This window comes from Chionomys nivalis, chromosome 6 (genome assembly GCF_950005125.1).
Source record: "Chionomys nivalis chromosome 6, mChiNiv1.1, whole genome shotgun sequence".
In the NCBI taxonomy this organism is placed as follows: domain Eukaryota; kingdom Metazoa; phylum Chordata; class Mammalia; order Rodentia; family Cricetidae; genus Chionomys; species Chionomys nivalis.
Genome location: NC_080091.1, coordinates 84,846,136 through 84,862,836, shown reverse-complemented (window position 1 = coordinate 84,862,836; position 16,701 = coordinate 84,846,136). Strand labels below are relative to the sequence as shown.

General features: G+C 36.9%; 1 protein-coding gene across 1 annotated transcript in view; it reads left to right on the top strand.

Annotated features, from left to right (window-relative positions):
* Positions 1-4,700: 4,700 nt before the first annotated feature.
* Positions 4,701-16,701, top strand: part of LOC130876494 (transmembrane protease serine 11C) — a 44,965-nt gene continuing 32,964 nt past the window's right edge. The window contains exons 1-2 of the mRNA XM_057773061.1: positions 4,701-4,756; positions 13,325-13,440. Coding sequence (XP_057629044.1) covers positions 4,701-4,756; positions 13,325-13,440 — 172 coding nt within the window. The remainder of the gene's footprint in view (positions 4,757-13,324; positions 13,441-16,701) is intronic.

Here is a 16,701-nt window from a genome sequence, read left to right as displayed (position 1 = left end):
TATAGCTATCCTTGAAAATTCTTACCTCTACCTTCCCAGTACTAGGTTATAGGTAGCTGACAAACTTGCCAGGTTTTAGGTAGGTTTGCCAGTCTGAACTCCAGCCTTTATTCTTGCAGAACAAGAACTTTATACTCTGAGATTTTCCCATTTCCTCAAACAGTACATTCTTGAATGACTAGCAAGTCACTTAATAAAATTGGAGTGCTATGAATCCTAGATTAAAACACAACTTACCAGGACCTATGAGATATATCAGAGGCAGTTTTAAGAGTCCATTTTATGACTGTTTATACTAATGATAGCAAAGAGATCAAATAAGATCAATGACAGTCTTCACGGCCATAGAAAAAGAAGAACAAGCCATATAAGTTGATGCAAAGAAATTATGAATTATGGTGAAAATAATAAAATACATACCAAAACAATACAAAGAATCAATGAGGCCAAGAGTCAGTTCTTTGAAAAAATAATAAAAATTGACAAACCCTAAGCTAAACTAAAAACAAGAGAGAAAAAAATCTAAATTAATAAAAATCAAAGGTGGTTGGGTGTGGTGGTGCACAATTTTAATCCCAGCACTTGGGAAGCAGAGGCAGGCAGATCAAGGTCAGACTGATCTATCTAGTGAGTTCCAGGACAGCCACAGCCATAGTGAGATGATAGATGATAGATAGATAGATAGATAGATAGATAGATAGATAGATAGATAGATAGATAGATAGATAAAATTCAAGATGAAAAAAGGAATATTAAAATAAATGCCAATGAATTCCAGGGATCATTAAAGAAAACATAGTCTAAGAGACTGGAAAATATAGAATAAATATTTTCATTTCTAGGCACATATGGCTTACCAAACATAAATCAAGAAAATAATAATGAACTTACATTTATACAGCATAAAAATAGAGAATTCTGTCATGGCCTCCAACAAACAAAACCCAACATAAGAGATGAATTCATTGTCAAATTTTACCAGAACCTTAAAGAGAAACTAACACTAATTCTCTTCTACTACCAATAACAAAAAAAGAAAGAAGATTGTCAAGTTCATTCTATGAAGCTAAGATTTTTCTGATATAATCCAGGCAATAAAGGCAAAAGAAAAATAAAAGAGATGCAAACAGAAAAAGAGAAGTAAAATTAATTCTATTTGCAAGTTTCATAACAATATTCTAAAATACTACGTCAGAAAGCACTTATATCTGATAATCCATAAAAAGCCGAAAATGCATCATCAACATATTAAAATCAGGGCATCAATAATGAACTTGCTAAGAAAGGCATCGGAGAAAAAAGTCCTATTCACAATAGCTTCAACAGAAGCCAGGCCTGGTGGCATATGCCTTAATCCCAACACTTGAGAAGGAGTTGAGGCTAGCCTGGTCTACAAAGCAAGTTTCAAGACAGCCAGGTTCACACAGAGAAACACTATCTTGAAAAGAAAGAAAGGAGGGAGGAAGGGAAAGAAAGAGAAAGGGGGAGGGAGAGAGGGAGGTAAAAGGGAAAATATTTGTAACAGTTCTCAAAATAACAAATAAAAACTTCCAATAAATTTATTTAAAAAGTTCAGTACCTACAATTATAGTGAAAACTCAGATTTGGCTACACACAGTAAATTATGGATTCATAACTTTGCCATTATATTGACACGCATGCTACATTTGTCTGATATTACTGACAATTTTACTCTTCAAATGATTTTATGAGGCTATCATCAATTATACTTTACTTCTCCCCAGAGAAATCAGTGGTACAGGTATCAATACAATAATATGCCTTAAGTTGTGGAATAAAGCATAAACCACATGAGGGAAAAAATCTCACTTGACATTAATAAGTAAACTTTCTAACACAAATAGTTATGTTTCCTTGTGGATAAAAATCTAATCACTGGAAGTATCAGCTAAACTAATATAAAAGTAATGATGGTAATTATAAAAGTTATTTATGAAGCAGACCTCCCATGTAATAAATCAGAGAGAAGCATTGTTATTAATATTGTATTTTGAAGAAGAATCACCTGAGGTTCAGGAAAGCCAAATAACACATCTAAGAACAGAGTGAATTTAAGGTCTGAAGTCGGTTTTGAAATTCTAACCCTGCATGCTAGTCTCATAAAATTAATTGTTGGTATTAACTTAATTGTTCACATATAAATCCAATTCTTATTTCCTAAGCTCAGTTTTCAATCTAACAATCACTAAATCAAATTTACTTAATACAATAACTGTCAAACTCTTGGGCTAGCAAGATGGCTCAGCAGGCATTTGCCACTAAGCCTGATGACTTGACATCCTAGTACCTAAATGGTGGACAAAGAAAACAACTCCTGAAAACTGTCCTCTAACCTTCACAAATCCATTGCACTTATGCACACACATAAGGATGGATGGATAGATAGATGATAGATGATAGACAGATAGACAGACAGATAGACAGACAGAGAAACAGACAGACAGACAGACAAACAGATGATAGATGATAGACAGGCAGACAGACAGGCAGATAGGCAGACAGATGATAGATAAATTCATTAATACTCATGATCTCAGTAGCCCTCACATGTCACATGATGGGAGTGATAGTGATCTAGCAATCTGATGCTCAAGGCTTATTACCCATTCTCATCATTCTCATTCTCTATTACTGATAAAACCACACTGGCTTTATTTGAAACTAGAGCGTTAGAGTCATGGCACGGGTCAGTTTCATGTATCTAGTTAGTTTCCCTAGACTCTTCTATGTGGCTCTCTAAACCTGCTTTCTAAATATGTTTTTATACCCATAGACTAGTGCACCCCCCTATCCGGTCCTCCCAACTAGTAAGGGCTCCCATGGGAAGTCAACAAAGTATGGCACATTAAGTTGGGGCAAGACCAATTCCCTCCCCGCTGCATTAAGGCTGAGCATGGCATTCCACAATAGGGAATGGGCCCCGATAAGCTAGCTCATGCACTTTAAAAACACTTCTATATAAAGTTTTGTGGTTTTCAAAGAAACTTAGAATTACAATCTCCATGTAAAATCTTTTTATAACCTTCTTCTCCTGAGTCTTTTACTTGAATTCCTCTACATACCTCATTGGCTGACTCCCACTAATCACAGTAGGATTAGATTTTCCATCTGTGTTCATAGAAAGCTTTGAGTGTGTTCTAGCTCATGTTTATGCTTATATGTTCTACTTGCCACCTTATCTCACTGCCTTCACCATGCATCTAAGCCTTCACCAAGTGATTAAAAGCCTGTAAGAGGATGACTAAATGCATAGTTCCCCAGGTTGTGTAATATGTATCGTTGAGGAGGGATAAAGTGTTATCCCTGAGGGTCTTTGATCTCCAACACCATTCTAGGCCAAAAACTAAAAAAGATTTTCATGTTGTCCCTGGTTCAATGTACCTCAAGCCCTTTGTTCATTGTGTAGCATGGCACAGTAGGAGTTTGATAGAGTTTATGAGCTTCAGATAGACGGTAAGAAATCTGAAAAGATAGATATGATTAATAGAGACAAATGACAATGGCAAGAAAAGCACATAAACAGAAGCAGTGCCTGTGGTGATGAATTAAATAGAATTGAAGTAGAAATTTTTAAATGCTACTGATAGATCTCTGATCAAGATCCTATTAGCCAGCAAGTGAAATGCATATTGCCAGTATGATTCTTCATTGTTATTATTATTATCATTATTATTGCGTTATCATGCTATCTCTGATTATCATTCCGTAGACACATTTTGAGAAGAAGGAAGACAGCTGCACAGGCATCATGAGTTTGAATCTCTTTTAAAACAACTGTTGCCTGGTGTGAGTGACACGCACCTATAATCTCCACACTTGTAAGGATTGCAAATTCAGGGCCTGCCCAGGCCATATGATGTGACCTGCCTAAGAAGAAAGAAAGAAAAAGAAAAGACAATTAAACAAAGAAATCTCTTTTTCCTGCAGCATTAAAAACTTACACCCTTACTGTGTCCCTGGCCTCTAGCAAATTCAATTTCTTCCCCATAACTGAACATTAAGATGTGTCGTATCTCGCCTACACACCAGTACGAGAAGCCAGGATGCTGTCCAAGACGGAGGAAATTGCTGGTTAAACCCATATATCTTTTAATTAAAAATCAACACCCTGTAGATTTGAGAGTATCGGACATTCTTTAAAGAGCACTGGAATTAAAGTGCCAGTAAAAATTCAGGAGGGAATTCGCAGAAGGATGATACATGGTTGCTAGTGAGTTATGAGCTGGAAAACATTCAGATCCTAATGGAAGGTTAGGGCTTCAAGAGCCACTGGCTGTTCATAGGGAACAAAAGGGAAGTTGCCAGAAGGTTTAGGAGTGAAGTCTAAGCAAGAAGTAGGAAGAGCAACAAGTGTGTCTCAATGCAGGGGACAAAAACCCCATCTTTCTCAGACTGGTCAATCCTGCTACTTCCTTAGTCGGGACAATTTAATTCTAAGTCTTGCTCCCACTTGGGTGATACAACTATTTATTATTTATGGATTGGCATATACACAGCTCACGGTTTACTAATGTTTTAAAATTAATTAGCAAAATGTTTGGAAAGCACTTTGAAGATGAAAAGTTGTGTAAGTGCTAAGTATTATCATTATGCCATTATCATAAAACACATAAAAGCCAGAGATTCTTGTAAGCTAAATAGGTGGAGGATGACTGTGCCGGACAGCACTCAAGGGGAAGATGGCAAGGGGACAGCCTCAGCGGAGCGAGGAGCCATGGACATCCCTGCAGAACAGGTGTGTGTAAGGGGAGGGGGAGGGGTCAGCAGGAGGCTTTACCACCACTCCGAAAGATTAAAACAGATAGCTTGTAGTTGGATTAAAGATTTAAGGCTCTTAAAAATGTGCAATTCTCCTAAAATCGGCAAAACAAAACAAAATAATAATAAAAAAAGAGCAGTTCCTTCCACCCTTTATGGAAATACAAACAATACAAAGTTAATACAGAAGGAAAACAGAGTTAGTGGAAAAGTTTTCACCATCGGAGTTTACTCTAAATTTCCTGAGAAACCTTTCAATTATAAACAAGGTGTTCTTGTATAACAACTGAAACTTCAATAGTCGGGGCTATCATAGCTTTGAAAGACAATTTCACTATGAACACAGAAAGGAATTATGTGTCTGTGCTTCTAGTAGTATGGCTGATGGAGATGTAGTTGTGTTTGCTGTTTTATTTACAATGCAATCTCCCAGCTTGGAAGTGGTAACAACACAATGGAGGTTTTATTTTTTGATTATTAGAACACCACAGTGCTTCACTACTCTATACTTTTAGCGGCATGGTTTTACGTTCAGTTCGGAAGTAAAGGCAAAACTAAAAGCAGAAGATATTTATACTTGACATTAGCAATGATGTAATTGGCCTGAAAGACAAAGGAACGTGCTGCCTGCTGTTATGAAGGAGGTAAATGGACCAGAATTTTTATATCTACATTTTAATTTTAAGCTAATCAGATAAGCATGAAGATAATTGTTTTCATACACATTATTCTTTCCAGCACTATCACAAAATGCAGACGTTGATAAACTCATTGGGAACTACTATATTTTAAAAATTACACATCTGTGCAAAATCTAGATTCTAAGTGACCAGCATATTGGCATGCTGCAACTTCTCAATATAAAGCTTTAATAATTCTACTTTTTACTTTCACAATAATATTTAGCTTATCTACCTGTTAGAAAATACTGAGATATTTTCCATAAAATTATGTTACTGTCAATACTTACTTAACAAAACTTATAAAACCTCAGGTCCTAAGGGATGTATTCTGTCTCTTTCAGATCAACTTGATCAACCTCTTATACTTCATAAATACTATCTGAGCAATACTGTGAAGACAGACTCTAGTTTTATCTCAAAGAATTAATAATTTTAGGTCCAGGCTAAAGTTGGAAATCTCTGAACATCCTTTATAAACAATCCATTGCTAATCTTATCATTACTGCACCTGAATGATTCTAATGTATACTTTGTTAGTGAAACACACGTGGAAGATAAACGTGTTGCTCAAATCAAATCAAGTTTCCCTGTTTTTTATCTCAACTCCTTACCGAGACTCAATTTCTGTTTAATGTTGGGCAGTTTGATTTTCAAACATTTCCTCTATTAGAGAAGGAGAATTCATATGTGATGTTTGTAAGAATGTTCTATAGAAAAGAATAATAACAATGTGGGACTTTCCTCTTCAGTTTAGGACCGTGCTGCTCCACAGGGAACTAAGAAAGTTTTTGAAAAGGAAGGCTTTCTGGGCTGTGAGGGAAGCCCTGATCCTCACCTTGCCTAAATTATGAGGATAGTCAGAGGACAGCTCCTCTGCCCCTTTACTGCCCCCTATAGAGAAAGATCACTATAAAGGTTGTCTCCCCTTCTTTAAATCAGAAACATAGGATGGGTGGTTTGGAAATTCCCTCCCAGCGCCCCACCAGGAAGTTTCTTCCACCAGGAAAGTTACATTAAGAAAGTTTGAAGTCATATGCTTTATGAGACATATTTTTGTACCCAAGAATCGCTTTTGTATAGCTTTGTAAATATTAGAAGGTAAAACCGTGAATGGTTTAAAATATCTATAAACTATTAAGTTATTATAAAACTGTTAGGACTCACTTTTGATTTTAAGAGCAGAATCTTATATAGCTTGATCTATAATAAGGACATGTTTAAAAGAGTTGAAAAATAGACCCTAACTATTTACCACATCACAAACATCATATGCAATGTTTTCATTGGCAATTTCATTATTCTGTGGCAAGTTGACTGAGTAAAAATAAAATATGAATGCATTTACTAGTAAAGTGTGGAAGAAAATTTCTGAGAACACATGCTCATGTGTATGATTAAGTTACCAGGAGTTATCATATCATTGAGTCAATTACTTCACCCAAAATATTAAATATCATTCTAGATTCAATATGTGAGTTGATTCAAGGGAGAAAATATATTATCAGTCTAAATCAGAATATTCTCTTGACTCAGAACTTCAAGGCTTATCTACAAAAAAGTGGGGAGAATGGGATGTTATATATCTGGAATAAGTCCTCTTTTTCAAGCTCAAAAAGTTCTAAGGCATCATATGGAAATATTGAAAGACACCAAATTTCTAGTGCAAAAATTTAGACCATGTACTTTTCAATAATGAGAATCTTATCTAGGTAAAATAAAAGTTCTGAAAAAAACATGAAATTGTCATTGATGATGGAACCCTATCTGACACTGCTTCTTTAGAAAAAATTATCCATTCATGGAATCAGTGAGAAGTAACTAAAAAGTGAACTTTCTATTAGATATTTGATTTCGTTACAAAATAAAAGTCAAAATAATGTAGGCACTAATATAAGTGATTCAAAGTGACCAGTACTTCATATAATCACCAAAATATATATTTATGCTTCTTCATATTAGACATATCTACATTCATATAAGCATGTAAGTGTATAATACACACACACATAGAGAGGTAGTAAACAGAGTACATAAAATAGAACATAAACTAAATAATATGGCAAATAAATCAAAATATGAATTTGTGTTAATATAAAATAAAACATTGATAAATATTCATATATTAATATTAAATCATAATGTTAATACAAAATAAAGTTATATATATATATATATATAAAATGGGTGGAATTGTGACCTCCGATTCATACATTAAAATTCTTGCCACTGATATCTAAGCGTGTGAATGCATTTAGGAAAAACTTAATTGGGGTGATTTTCTTAAGGTGAGGTTATTGAATAGAATCTAACATAGTATGACTGTACTTATACAAGGAGGAGTCAGGACACGAGAACAAAAGAACAGTGTGATGTGTCAAGGAGAGACCCTTCACCTACAAGGTAAGGAACTTGACCTTGGGAGTTTGTGAATCTGCCAGTATCTTATTCTCATGTTTCCACCTTGGTAGCATGTGCTGCCATGACTAGTCGGTGGAACTTGTTATAGCAGTCCTGAGACCTGATAGCAAGATAGAGCACACAGGACAAGTTAATTTTGAACAGTTATTTCATGTTATATTTATAAGGAAAAATGTAAGGTGGTTAGCAAATACAATGAATTCTTCACTTAATTTCTAAAGACATTGTTTCCACATTTGTGAAAAATAAAATAGAATTTACAGTTCTAAAACATAAATATATTAAAATAAAACTGCTTCCCAATTTGTAAATCATAAGACAGTATCTTATAATAGATTTTGTATTTATTCATTTATTTTTAAAACAATCTTTTCTCCTTTTACATACCAATCCCATTTCCCTCTCCCTCCCCTCCTCCTGCTCCTTCCACTTTCTACCCACTCCATCGTTCATCTACTCCTCAAAGAGGGTGGGGCTTATCATATGGAATCAACAAGTCTGGCACTTTGAGGCAGAATGAAGGCCCTCTCTAGACTGAGCAAGGTATCCCTCCAAAGAGAATGAACTCCGAAAGCCAGTTCAAGAACTAGGGATAAATCCTGGTCCCAGTGCCAGTGGCCCCACAGACAGCCCCAGCTACACAACTATCACCCCATTCAGAGGGCCTATGTAAGTTTCCCTCTTTTCAGTCTGGAGTCAGTGAGCTCCCACTAGCTCAGGTCAGCTGTCTCTGTCAGTATCTCCACCATTGTCTTGACCCCTTTGCTCATATTATCGCTTCTATCTCTCTTCAACTGGACTCTGGAAGCTCGGCCCAGTGCTAGCTGTGGTTCTCCGCATCTGCTTCCATCAGTAGCTGGATGAAGTTTCTGTGATGACAATTAAGGTCGTCATCAATTTGATTACAGAGGAAGGCCAGTTCAAGTACTCTCTCCACTACTGCTTAGGGTCTTAGTTGGGGTCATCCTTGTAGATCTGTGGAAATTTTCCTAGTTCCAGGTTTCTTGCTAGCCTCATAATGACTCCCTCAGTCAAGATAACTCTTGTCTTGCTCTCTCTCTCTCTCCTCCCATCTCAGCCATCCTGTTCCATCATGTTCTCCTCCACTTCCTTTCTCCCCTCTCCTTCCCTTCTGCCCCTCCTTCTCTACCCCCGACGCTCCCAACTTTCTCAGGAGTTCTTGTATTTCCCCTTCCCATGGAAATCCATGTATGACTCTCTTATGGTTCTCCTTGTCATCTAGCTTCTCTGGGTTCCTGGACTATAACCTGGTTATCCTTTTCTTTATATCTAATATCCACTTATGAGTGAGTAAATTCAAAGCTTGTCTTTCTGGGTCTGGGTTACCTCACTTAGGATTTTTTTTTTCTAATTCCCTTCATTGCCTGTAAATTTCAAAATGTCATTGCATTTTTTTACCACTGAGTAGTACTCCATTGTGTAAATGTACCACATTTTCTTTATCCATTCTTTGGTAGAGGATCATTTAGGTTGTTTCCAGGTTCTGGCTATTATGAATAATGCTGCTATGAACATAGTTGAGCAAATGTCCTTGTGGTATGAGCCTGCATCCTTTGGATATACGCCCAAGAGTAGTATTTCTGGGTCCTGAGATAGATTAATTACCAGTTTTCTGAGAAACCACCATACTGGGTTTCCAAAGTAGCTGTATAAGTTTGCATTCCCACCAGCAATGGAGGAGTGTTCCCCCTACTCTGCATCCTCTCCAGCATAAGCTGTCATTGATGTTTATAATCTTAGCCATTCTGACTGATATAAGATGGTATCTCCAAGTAATTTTGATTTGCATTATCCTGATGGCTAAGGATATTGAGCAATTCCTTAAGTGTCATTAAGCCATTTAAGATTCTTCTGTTGAGAATTCTCTCTTTAGATCTGTATTCCATTTTTAAATTGGATTATTTGATATTTTGATGTCTAGTTTCTTGAGTTCTCTATATATTTTGGAGATCAGTCCTTTGTCTGATGTGGAGTTGGTGAAGATCTTTTCCCATTCAGTGGGCTGCCATTTTGTCTTATTGACTGTGTCCTTTGCCTTACAGAAGTTTCTCGGTTTCAGGAGGACAGGAGAGGGCTGGGTAGGTGAAGTTTTTGCTGTGCAAGCTGCCCTCACTTGAAAGGCCAAGTTTAGGGGTACAGTGCATATACTCACAGTGTGGGAGTGGCAAAGACAGGTAGATCTTGGGGGTCTGATGGGATCAGAATACCCATATCAGGTGAATGTCTCAAAAACAGAGGTGAAACTGACTGAAGAGACAGTTTGCTTTCTGAGACTGTGGCTTTGAATTAGATGACTCTCTTGGCTTTGCGAAAAAATATGACACATTTTCATAATTTTAGGATCCTATCCCAGGGAACCTGGGCTCTAACTAACGTACAAAGTTTCTAAAATTGTATGTCATTAAAATAAATTTGGATTTGCTCATTAAAAAGGTGGAGAGAGAAAGACACACAGTGTTGATCTCTGACCTCCACATATATATCCATAGGAATTGGCACCCAACCACATACACACATACACATAGAGTTTTAAAATGAATTAAAAATTTGTATATTTCCAATATGTATATAATGCTTAAAATTTGCAACCCCATCATGATTTGTAAGTAATAATGAGGAATTCCACGTCTGAGTGAAAAACAACAGATCCCTAAAAGTAACCTAGTGTATGATTTTATTCTATAATGTTCTTGCAATACAAAGCGATAGGAAGGAAAAACAGAATGGGGATTGTCAGGGTTTAAAGAGGGAAAGAGAACAGGAGATAGAGGAACTACATAGTTAAAAGGAAACATTAGGGGCCTCTGTTGATAGATGCCCAGTATCTTGACTCTGTGCATGCCAATGTCCAGGTTGTGATATTATAGTATAGATTACCGTCAAGGAAAATTATTCAAAGGATACAAGGAATTTCTATTATTTTTATAGTTGCATAAAAGTCTGTAATCACCTCAAAGTTGAACATTGATTTTAAACTTAAAAATAAATACAGAAACATATCTAAGGAAAGCATCCTATAAAATAATTTGACCAGTAACTCCAACAGAGTAATGTCAGAAAGGAAAAGAAAGAAGTAGAATTTGAATTCCAAGTTTAAAACATTGAGACGTACAACAATAAAATGCAATTCAGAAATTCTTATTTCAGTTCAGCTCAAACAAAAATATGTATAAGACATTTTAAAGATGTTAAATGTGAAGTCTGTATTGATGGATGTTAAGAAGTTGACGGTAGCTCCACTAGGTGTATCAGTGATCACAGAAAAGTACTCTTCATTTTTAGATGAAATATCAATTACCTAGGTGAATTCATTGCAACTAATTGGAAAAGCTACATAAGACCATGAAGTTAAAAAGGGGGGGGTTGCTAGGCGGTGATGGTGTACACCTTTAATCCTAGCACTCAAGAGGCAGAGGTAGGATCTCTGAGTTAGAGGACAGCCTGGTCTACAAAAGCTAGTTCCAGGATAGCCAGGGCTGTTACACAGAAAAACCCTGTCTCAAAAAACAAACAAACAAACAAACAAAAATAACATGAAGTATTATTATAAAAATTGAATAATTCTTAAGTTTATGAAATAGGAATGTGGCAATCTGTCCAACTAGTCTCTTTTTTATGAGTATTCAAGGTTTTTTTTAAGTCATTATTCTACTTCCTCTCCTGAGTATAACGCCTCTTCTTTGCTCCCCTTTTTAGCAAACTCTTTGAAGGAAAGATCAGTGGTCAAGACCCTGTTTACACTAACTCCATTGTCTTTTTTATTGGTTTTTATTGAGCTATATATTTTTCTCTGCTCCCCTCCCTGTCACTCCCTTTCCTTTCAACCCTCCCCCAATGTCCCCATGCTCCCAATTACTCAGGAGATTTTGCCCATTGTCTTTTTAACCCTGTGTTATTCCTAAAGCTTCCTATCAAAATCACCTTTATGATGCCCATCTGTGATTCCCATCCTCATTCCATAATATATCTGAGCTACCTTTAAGCACAATTTAGCTTGTTCCTTGTCCTTGATTCGCCTCCACTGGCCTCAAGGATCCACATTCCTGCCTTTGCCACCTCACACTGGTTGTTTTCCTTGGCATCTATTCTCTGCCAGATCCTTCTTTCTCTCTAACACGCTAACAAAAACTACACAGGTGATCCTTTCTTGGTCTTCTTCTCTACCTACCCTGACTCCTTTGGTATTGACGTCACCTGTCAGACTCTCATCTACATGATCGGGGATGAAATATTAACATGATGAATTCACACTCCTTTTCAAAATTGCACACTTGTATATCTGAGCCACACTGTCTCGTGAATACCTGTTGAACATCCCTAACAACAATACAGTTGCATAAAAAGCCTTTTCATCTTACATGATGACAGCACCATCATTTAAGTGATCCAGGTAAATATCTAGAAAACATCCTCCATTCCTCTTACAACCCATCTTTCCATTAAGAGATCTCTATCAGTATTATACTTAAAATATATTCAAAATTCAACCTCTTTGCTCTACCTTTATTTCTCCAGTCTCAGTCAACACCATTAGCTGTTTCAATAATTGTAATATTTTCTGTCCTGACCCTCTCCTACTTCTACCTGCCCCTCTGTAGTTTCTTCTACCTGCCCTTCTGTAGTTTCTTCTTCACAGCATCCAATGGTGTTCCATCAAGACATTAGGCCAAGTCATCACAGTCCACCACTCAAAGCTGCTCAATGCTGCCATTTGGCTGAGAAAAACCCAAATCATTAACATGAGGCTCAGGAAATCTGGGTCTTGATGCCTCTCAACCTTACTTTCCCACTATTTTTCCTTCATCTACTGCTCCAGTCATAATTACCTAATACGCCAAACTTGTCCTTACCCATGGACCTTCCTTGCGTCATTGACTTTGCCTTAAGCTTTCCACATGTATGTTGGTATGCATAACTCCTACACATGTGTTAACTATTCTCACACTTTGCCTGCCTGGGTCTACCCTGACCACTCTACTTAATAGCAGTTTATTACACCTGCAGCTAACATAAGAACCCAAATCTGATCTTTCCCAGTCCTACTTTTCCTATAGCACTTAAAACCTTGTACCAGTTACAGATTGCAATTATGTACTTATTTTTGTCCTTTCGATCCCTACTCAGTAGTTTGTAAGCTCCATAAGGACAGAGGTGACTCTTCCTGGCAGAAAAAAACAATTATAATTATTCTTGGAAAGAATAAATGAATACTGATTTAGTATAACCATTATCAATTATAGATACTGAAAAATAAGCATCCCTAATACCATATCCACCAACTCTGCACTGTTTCCAAAGTCATTAGTCTGCTGACCACATCATTCATGTAAACTAACACACCTTTACACTTAAAACTAAACTGATATGCATTTCCAAGATCCAAAATCAAGCTCTTACTGACACCTTCCTGTCCTTTTACTCAGAACAGAGTCCAAAACAAAAATAAAGCTAACAAGGTGTGGAAAGATTATCCTTGTCATCTTAATGACGGTGATTGCTGCTGTAGTCATTGGACTCATTGCCTATTCTGTCGCCTGTGGTAAGTACGTATTTTGCTTGTCTTTTTAATCACATGGGTTTTTTGACTTTACACCAGGAAAACTAGGAAATTTGAAGAGGGAGAGGAAACATAATTTTTTGTTTGCTATGCATTTTTACCCTTGTGGTTATTAGCATTGACTGCACTAACACTCAATACTTTATGAAGGATAATAAATATATGAAAGATTGCACATGTGGCATATTTTTATGAGTTTTGACATAAGACTCATGGCACTATCATTACAGTGAAGGTAGTAAATATTCACTCCCCAAAGTTTGTCCTCAGACTTCGTCCTCAAGTGACTTTTAGTCCTGTGCATTTATTCTAAAACTAGAGATGTAGTATTCTTTTGTTTTGTTTTGTTTTGTTTTGTTTGGAAAGATTTGGGGATTGAGACTACATTAATGAATAAGGCACGCACAGTTCCTATTTGTTGGACTTAGTAGCTCTATAAGCAAACAATCAATGCGCTAACAAATGAATCTGAAAGCTAAGGACCCACAATTTGTTACTACAAAAATACGATTTCTTACTCCAAAGCCTATACAATATTTCCTACCCATAAAATTCTTCCTTAAGTGTAGATTCTTCTGCAATATTGAACAGGGAAGTAAAAATATGTCTACAAATTTTCAATATGTTTTATTCATATAATAGGAAAAATTATGAGTTTTTCCTTTTATGTCAATTTTTCTGTTTTTTCTGATTATTTTAAGCATGAAGACATTCTTTTTAATCATTAAAAATATTTTATTGTACATATTGAAGTACAATGTGATAACTTGATACATGTATACACTGATTAATAATCAAGGAGATTACCATGTATATCTCCTTAAATTACATCATTTATTTGTGTTTATAATTTTCATTTTTCTATCATCTGACTGTACTTAGTTACTTGTCATCTGATCTTTCTTTGTTCACCTCTTCTCAGCACTTCCTAGTGACCACTGTTCTAGTCTCTGGTTTTATGTAAACAATTTTATATTTTCCACATGAGTGAGAAAAAAACAGTATCAACATTTGTACATGACAAAATTATGATAAGTCACATAAGCAATATATGAGAATGTTAACGTCATCTTAAGGGAACCTACAAGTCAACTAACCTGGCATCATAGGAGCTCACACACACTGGACCAACAGCTAAGGAGCCCTCCTGGGACCAACATAGGCCCTCTACATATGCATGACAGTTGTATGACTTCTTCTACTTGTGGAACTCCTAGCAGTGGGGGCAGGACCTGTCCCTGACTCTTTGGCAGGCTTTTACAAACCTATTGCTTGTACTGAGTTTCCATATCCAGCCTTAATATGAGGGAAGGAGTGTAGTCCTACCTCAACTTGATATTCTATGCTTTGTTGATACCCCTGGGAGGCCTGCCCCTTTCTGAACAGAAATAGAGTGGGAGTCCATGGGAGGGAGGGAGAGAGGGAGGTGGAGGGAGAGAAAGGAAGGAGGGGACAGAGGGGAAATTGTGGTTGGAATACTGTTGTTGGAGTTTCTTTTACTCTAGCCCCACGTTGGATGTGAAACTGTTTTTTGGTTTTTACTCTTTATTCTTTGGCTTTTGAGGTGGCCTACTACCCAGCTCCCAAATAAATCACACATACACACACATACACACACACACACACACACACACACACACACACCACACACTTATCCTCAGTTATGACTGCCTGGCCTTAAGCTTGGCTTGTTTCTAGCAAACTTTTATTATCTTAAATGATCCCATCTTTCTTTTGCCTCTGAACTTCTATCTTTCTCTATTTCTGTATACCCTTCCTCACTTCTTTCCCTGTGGCTTGCTATGTAGCTGGGTGGTGGCCCCTGATGTACTCCTCTTCTTGTTCTATCTTGCTCCTTCTTCTTCTCCCAGATTTCTCCTTCTTTCTATCCCCTCTGCCTGACAGCCCCGCCTATCCTTTCTCCTGCCTCACTATTGGCCATTCAGCTCTTTACTAAACCGTCAGACATTTTAGACAGGCAAAGAATCATAGCTTTACAGAGTTAAACAAATGCAACATAAACAAAAGCAACACAGCTTACAATCATATTCTACAACCAGTTTACATGTATAACTAAACCTGGACCTTCTCACCTACTGAGCCATATCTCCAATCCCAACCTTCACTTAACTTTTTTGAGGGGGAGGGAGAGCAATTAGTACTCTAAATAACAGAAAGAAAAAGAATAAAGATGCATGAAAGTACCCAGAAACTGAGTTAACATTCATTCACTGAGTGATTACTTCTGAATTAATATCTAGGTACTTAACACAGTAAAGGTTTCAAATAAGCATTTGGGTTCTAGAATTTGAATTCCACATAATTTTCACATATCACCAAATGTCAATATTAATTCGAGTTTTTCAACCTTTCTAGATGCAAAGGCTGTTACATGTTCATGGAGTACCCAAAACCAACCTAGATTTGGTCCTGCAAATCATCATTAAAATCCCTATTGCAAATCAATGAATTTTAACACCAGCTCTTACAATTACTTGAAAAGATTTTTTTCCATTACTACTAAATAGGCTGGGGATACAGCTCAATGATAAAAACACTTGCTTAGCCTGCATGAATCTTTAAGTTCAATTCCCAATGCCAAAGAAAGGGAGAAAGGAAAGAGAGAGCGAGCGAGAGAGATGAAAGGAATAGAGAAAATATTATCAAATGTTAGTCTGCTAGTCCTAAATTCTATAGGAGTAATAATTTCAGATGTTCTATTGTACTCTAGGGTGACCACAGACATTGATAATATAATGTATTTTTGTTTGTCTCAATATAACATTTTACTATTTTTTAAGAATTTCATACACACATACAATATATTTTGCTCTATGCTCACCTCTATGCCTCCAACTAACTCTTTCCAGATCAACTGCTACTCTCAAACCCCTTCTAACTTCATGGCTTTGCTTTTGTTAAAACCCACTGTTTCCAATTTGTGCTACCCATATCCTCATGGGTATGGGGCCATCCACTGGAACACAGGTGACCTGTCAGAGGTCACAATCTTGAAGAAAACTGACTCCCCCCTCCAGGAAGCATAAACTTGGGGCTGTGGCTCAAGAATCCCAGCTCTTCCATGCTGTAACGTTGACTAGTTTTACTTTATACCAGCACCCACAGCTGCTATGAGTTCACAGCTTTCAAGACCCTGTCATTCACAGAAATGACTGTCTCATCCCAGTTCTCCCTAACCTCCGGCTCTTCCGTGGTCTTTTTCAGCCCTGTTCCACAATGGTC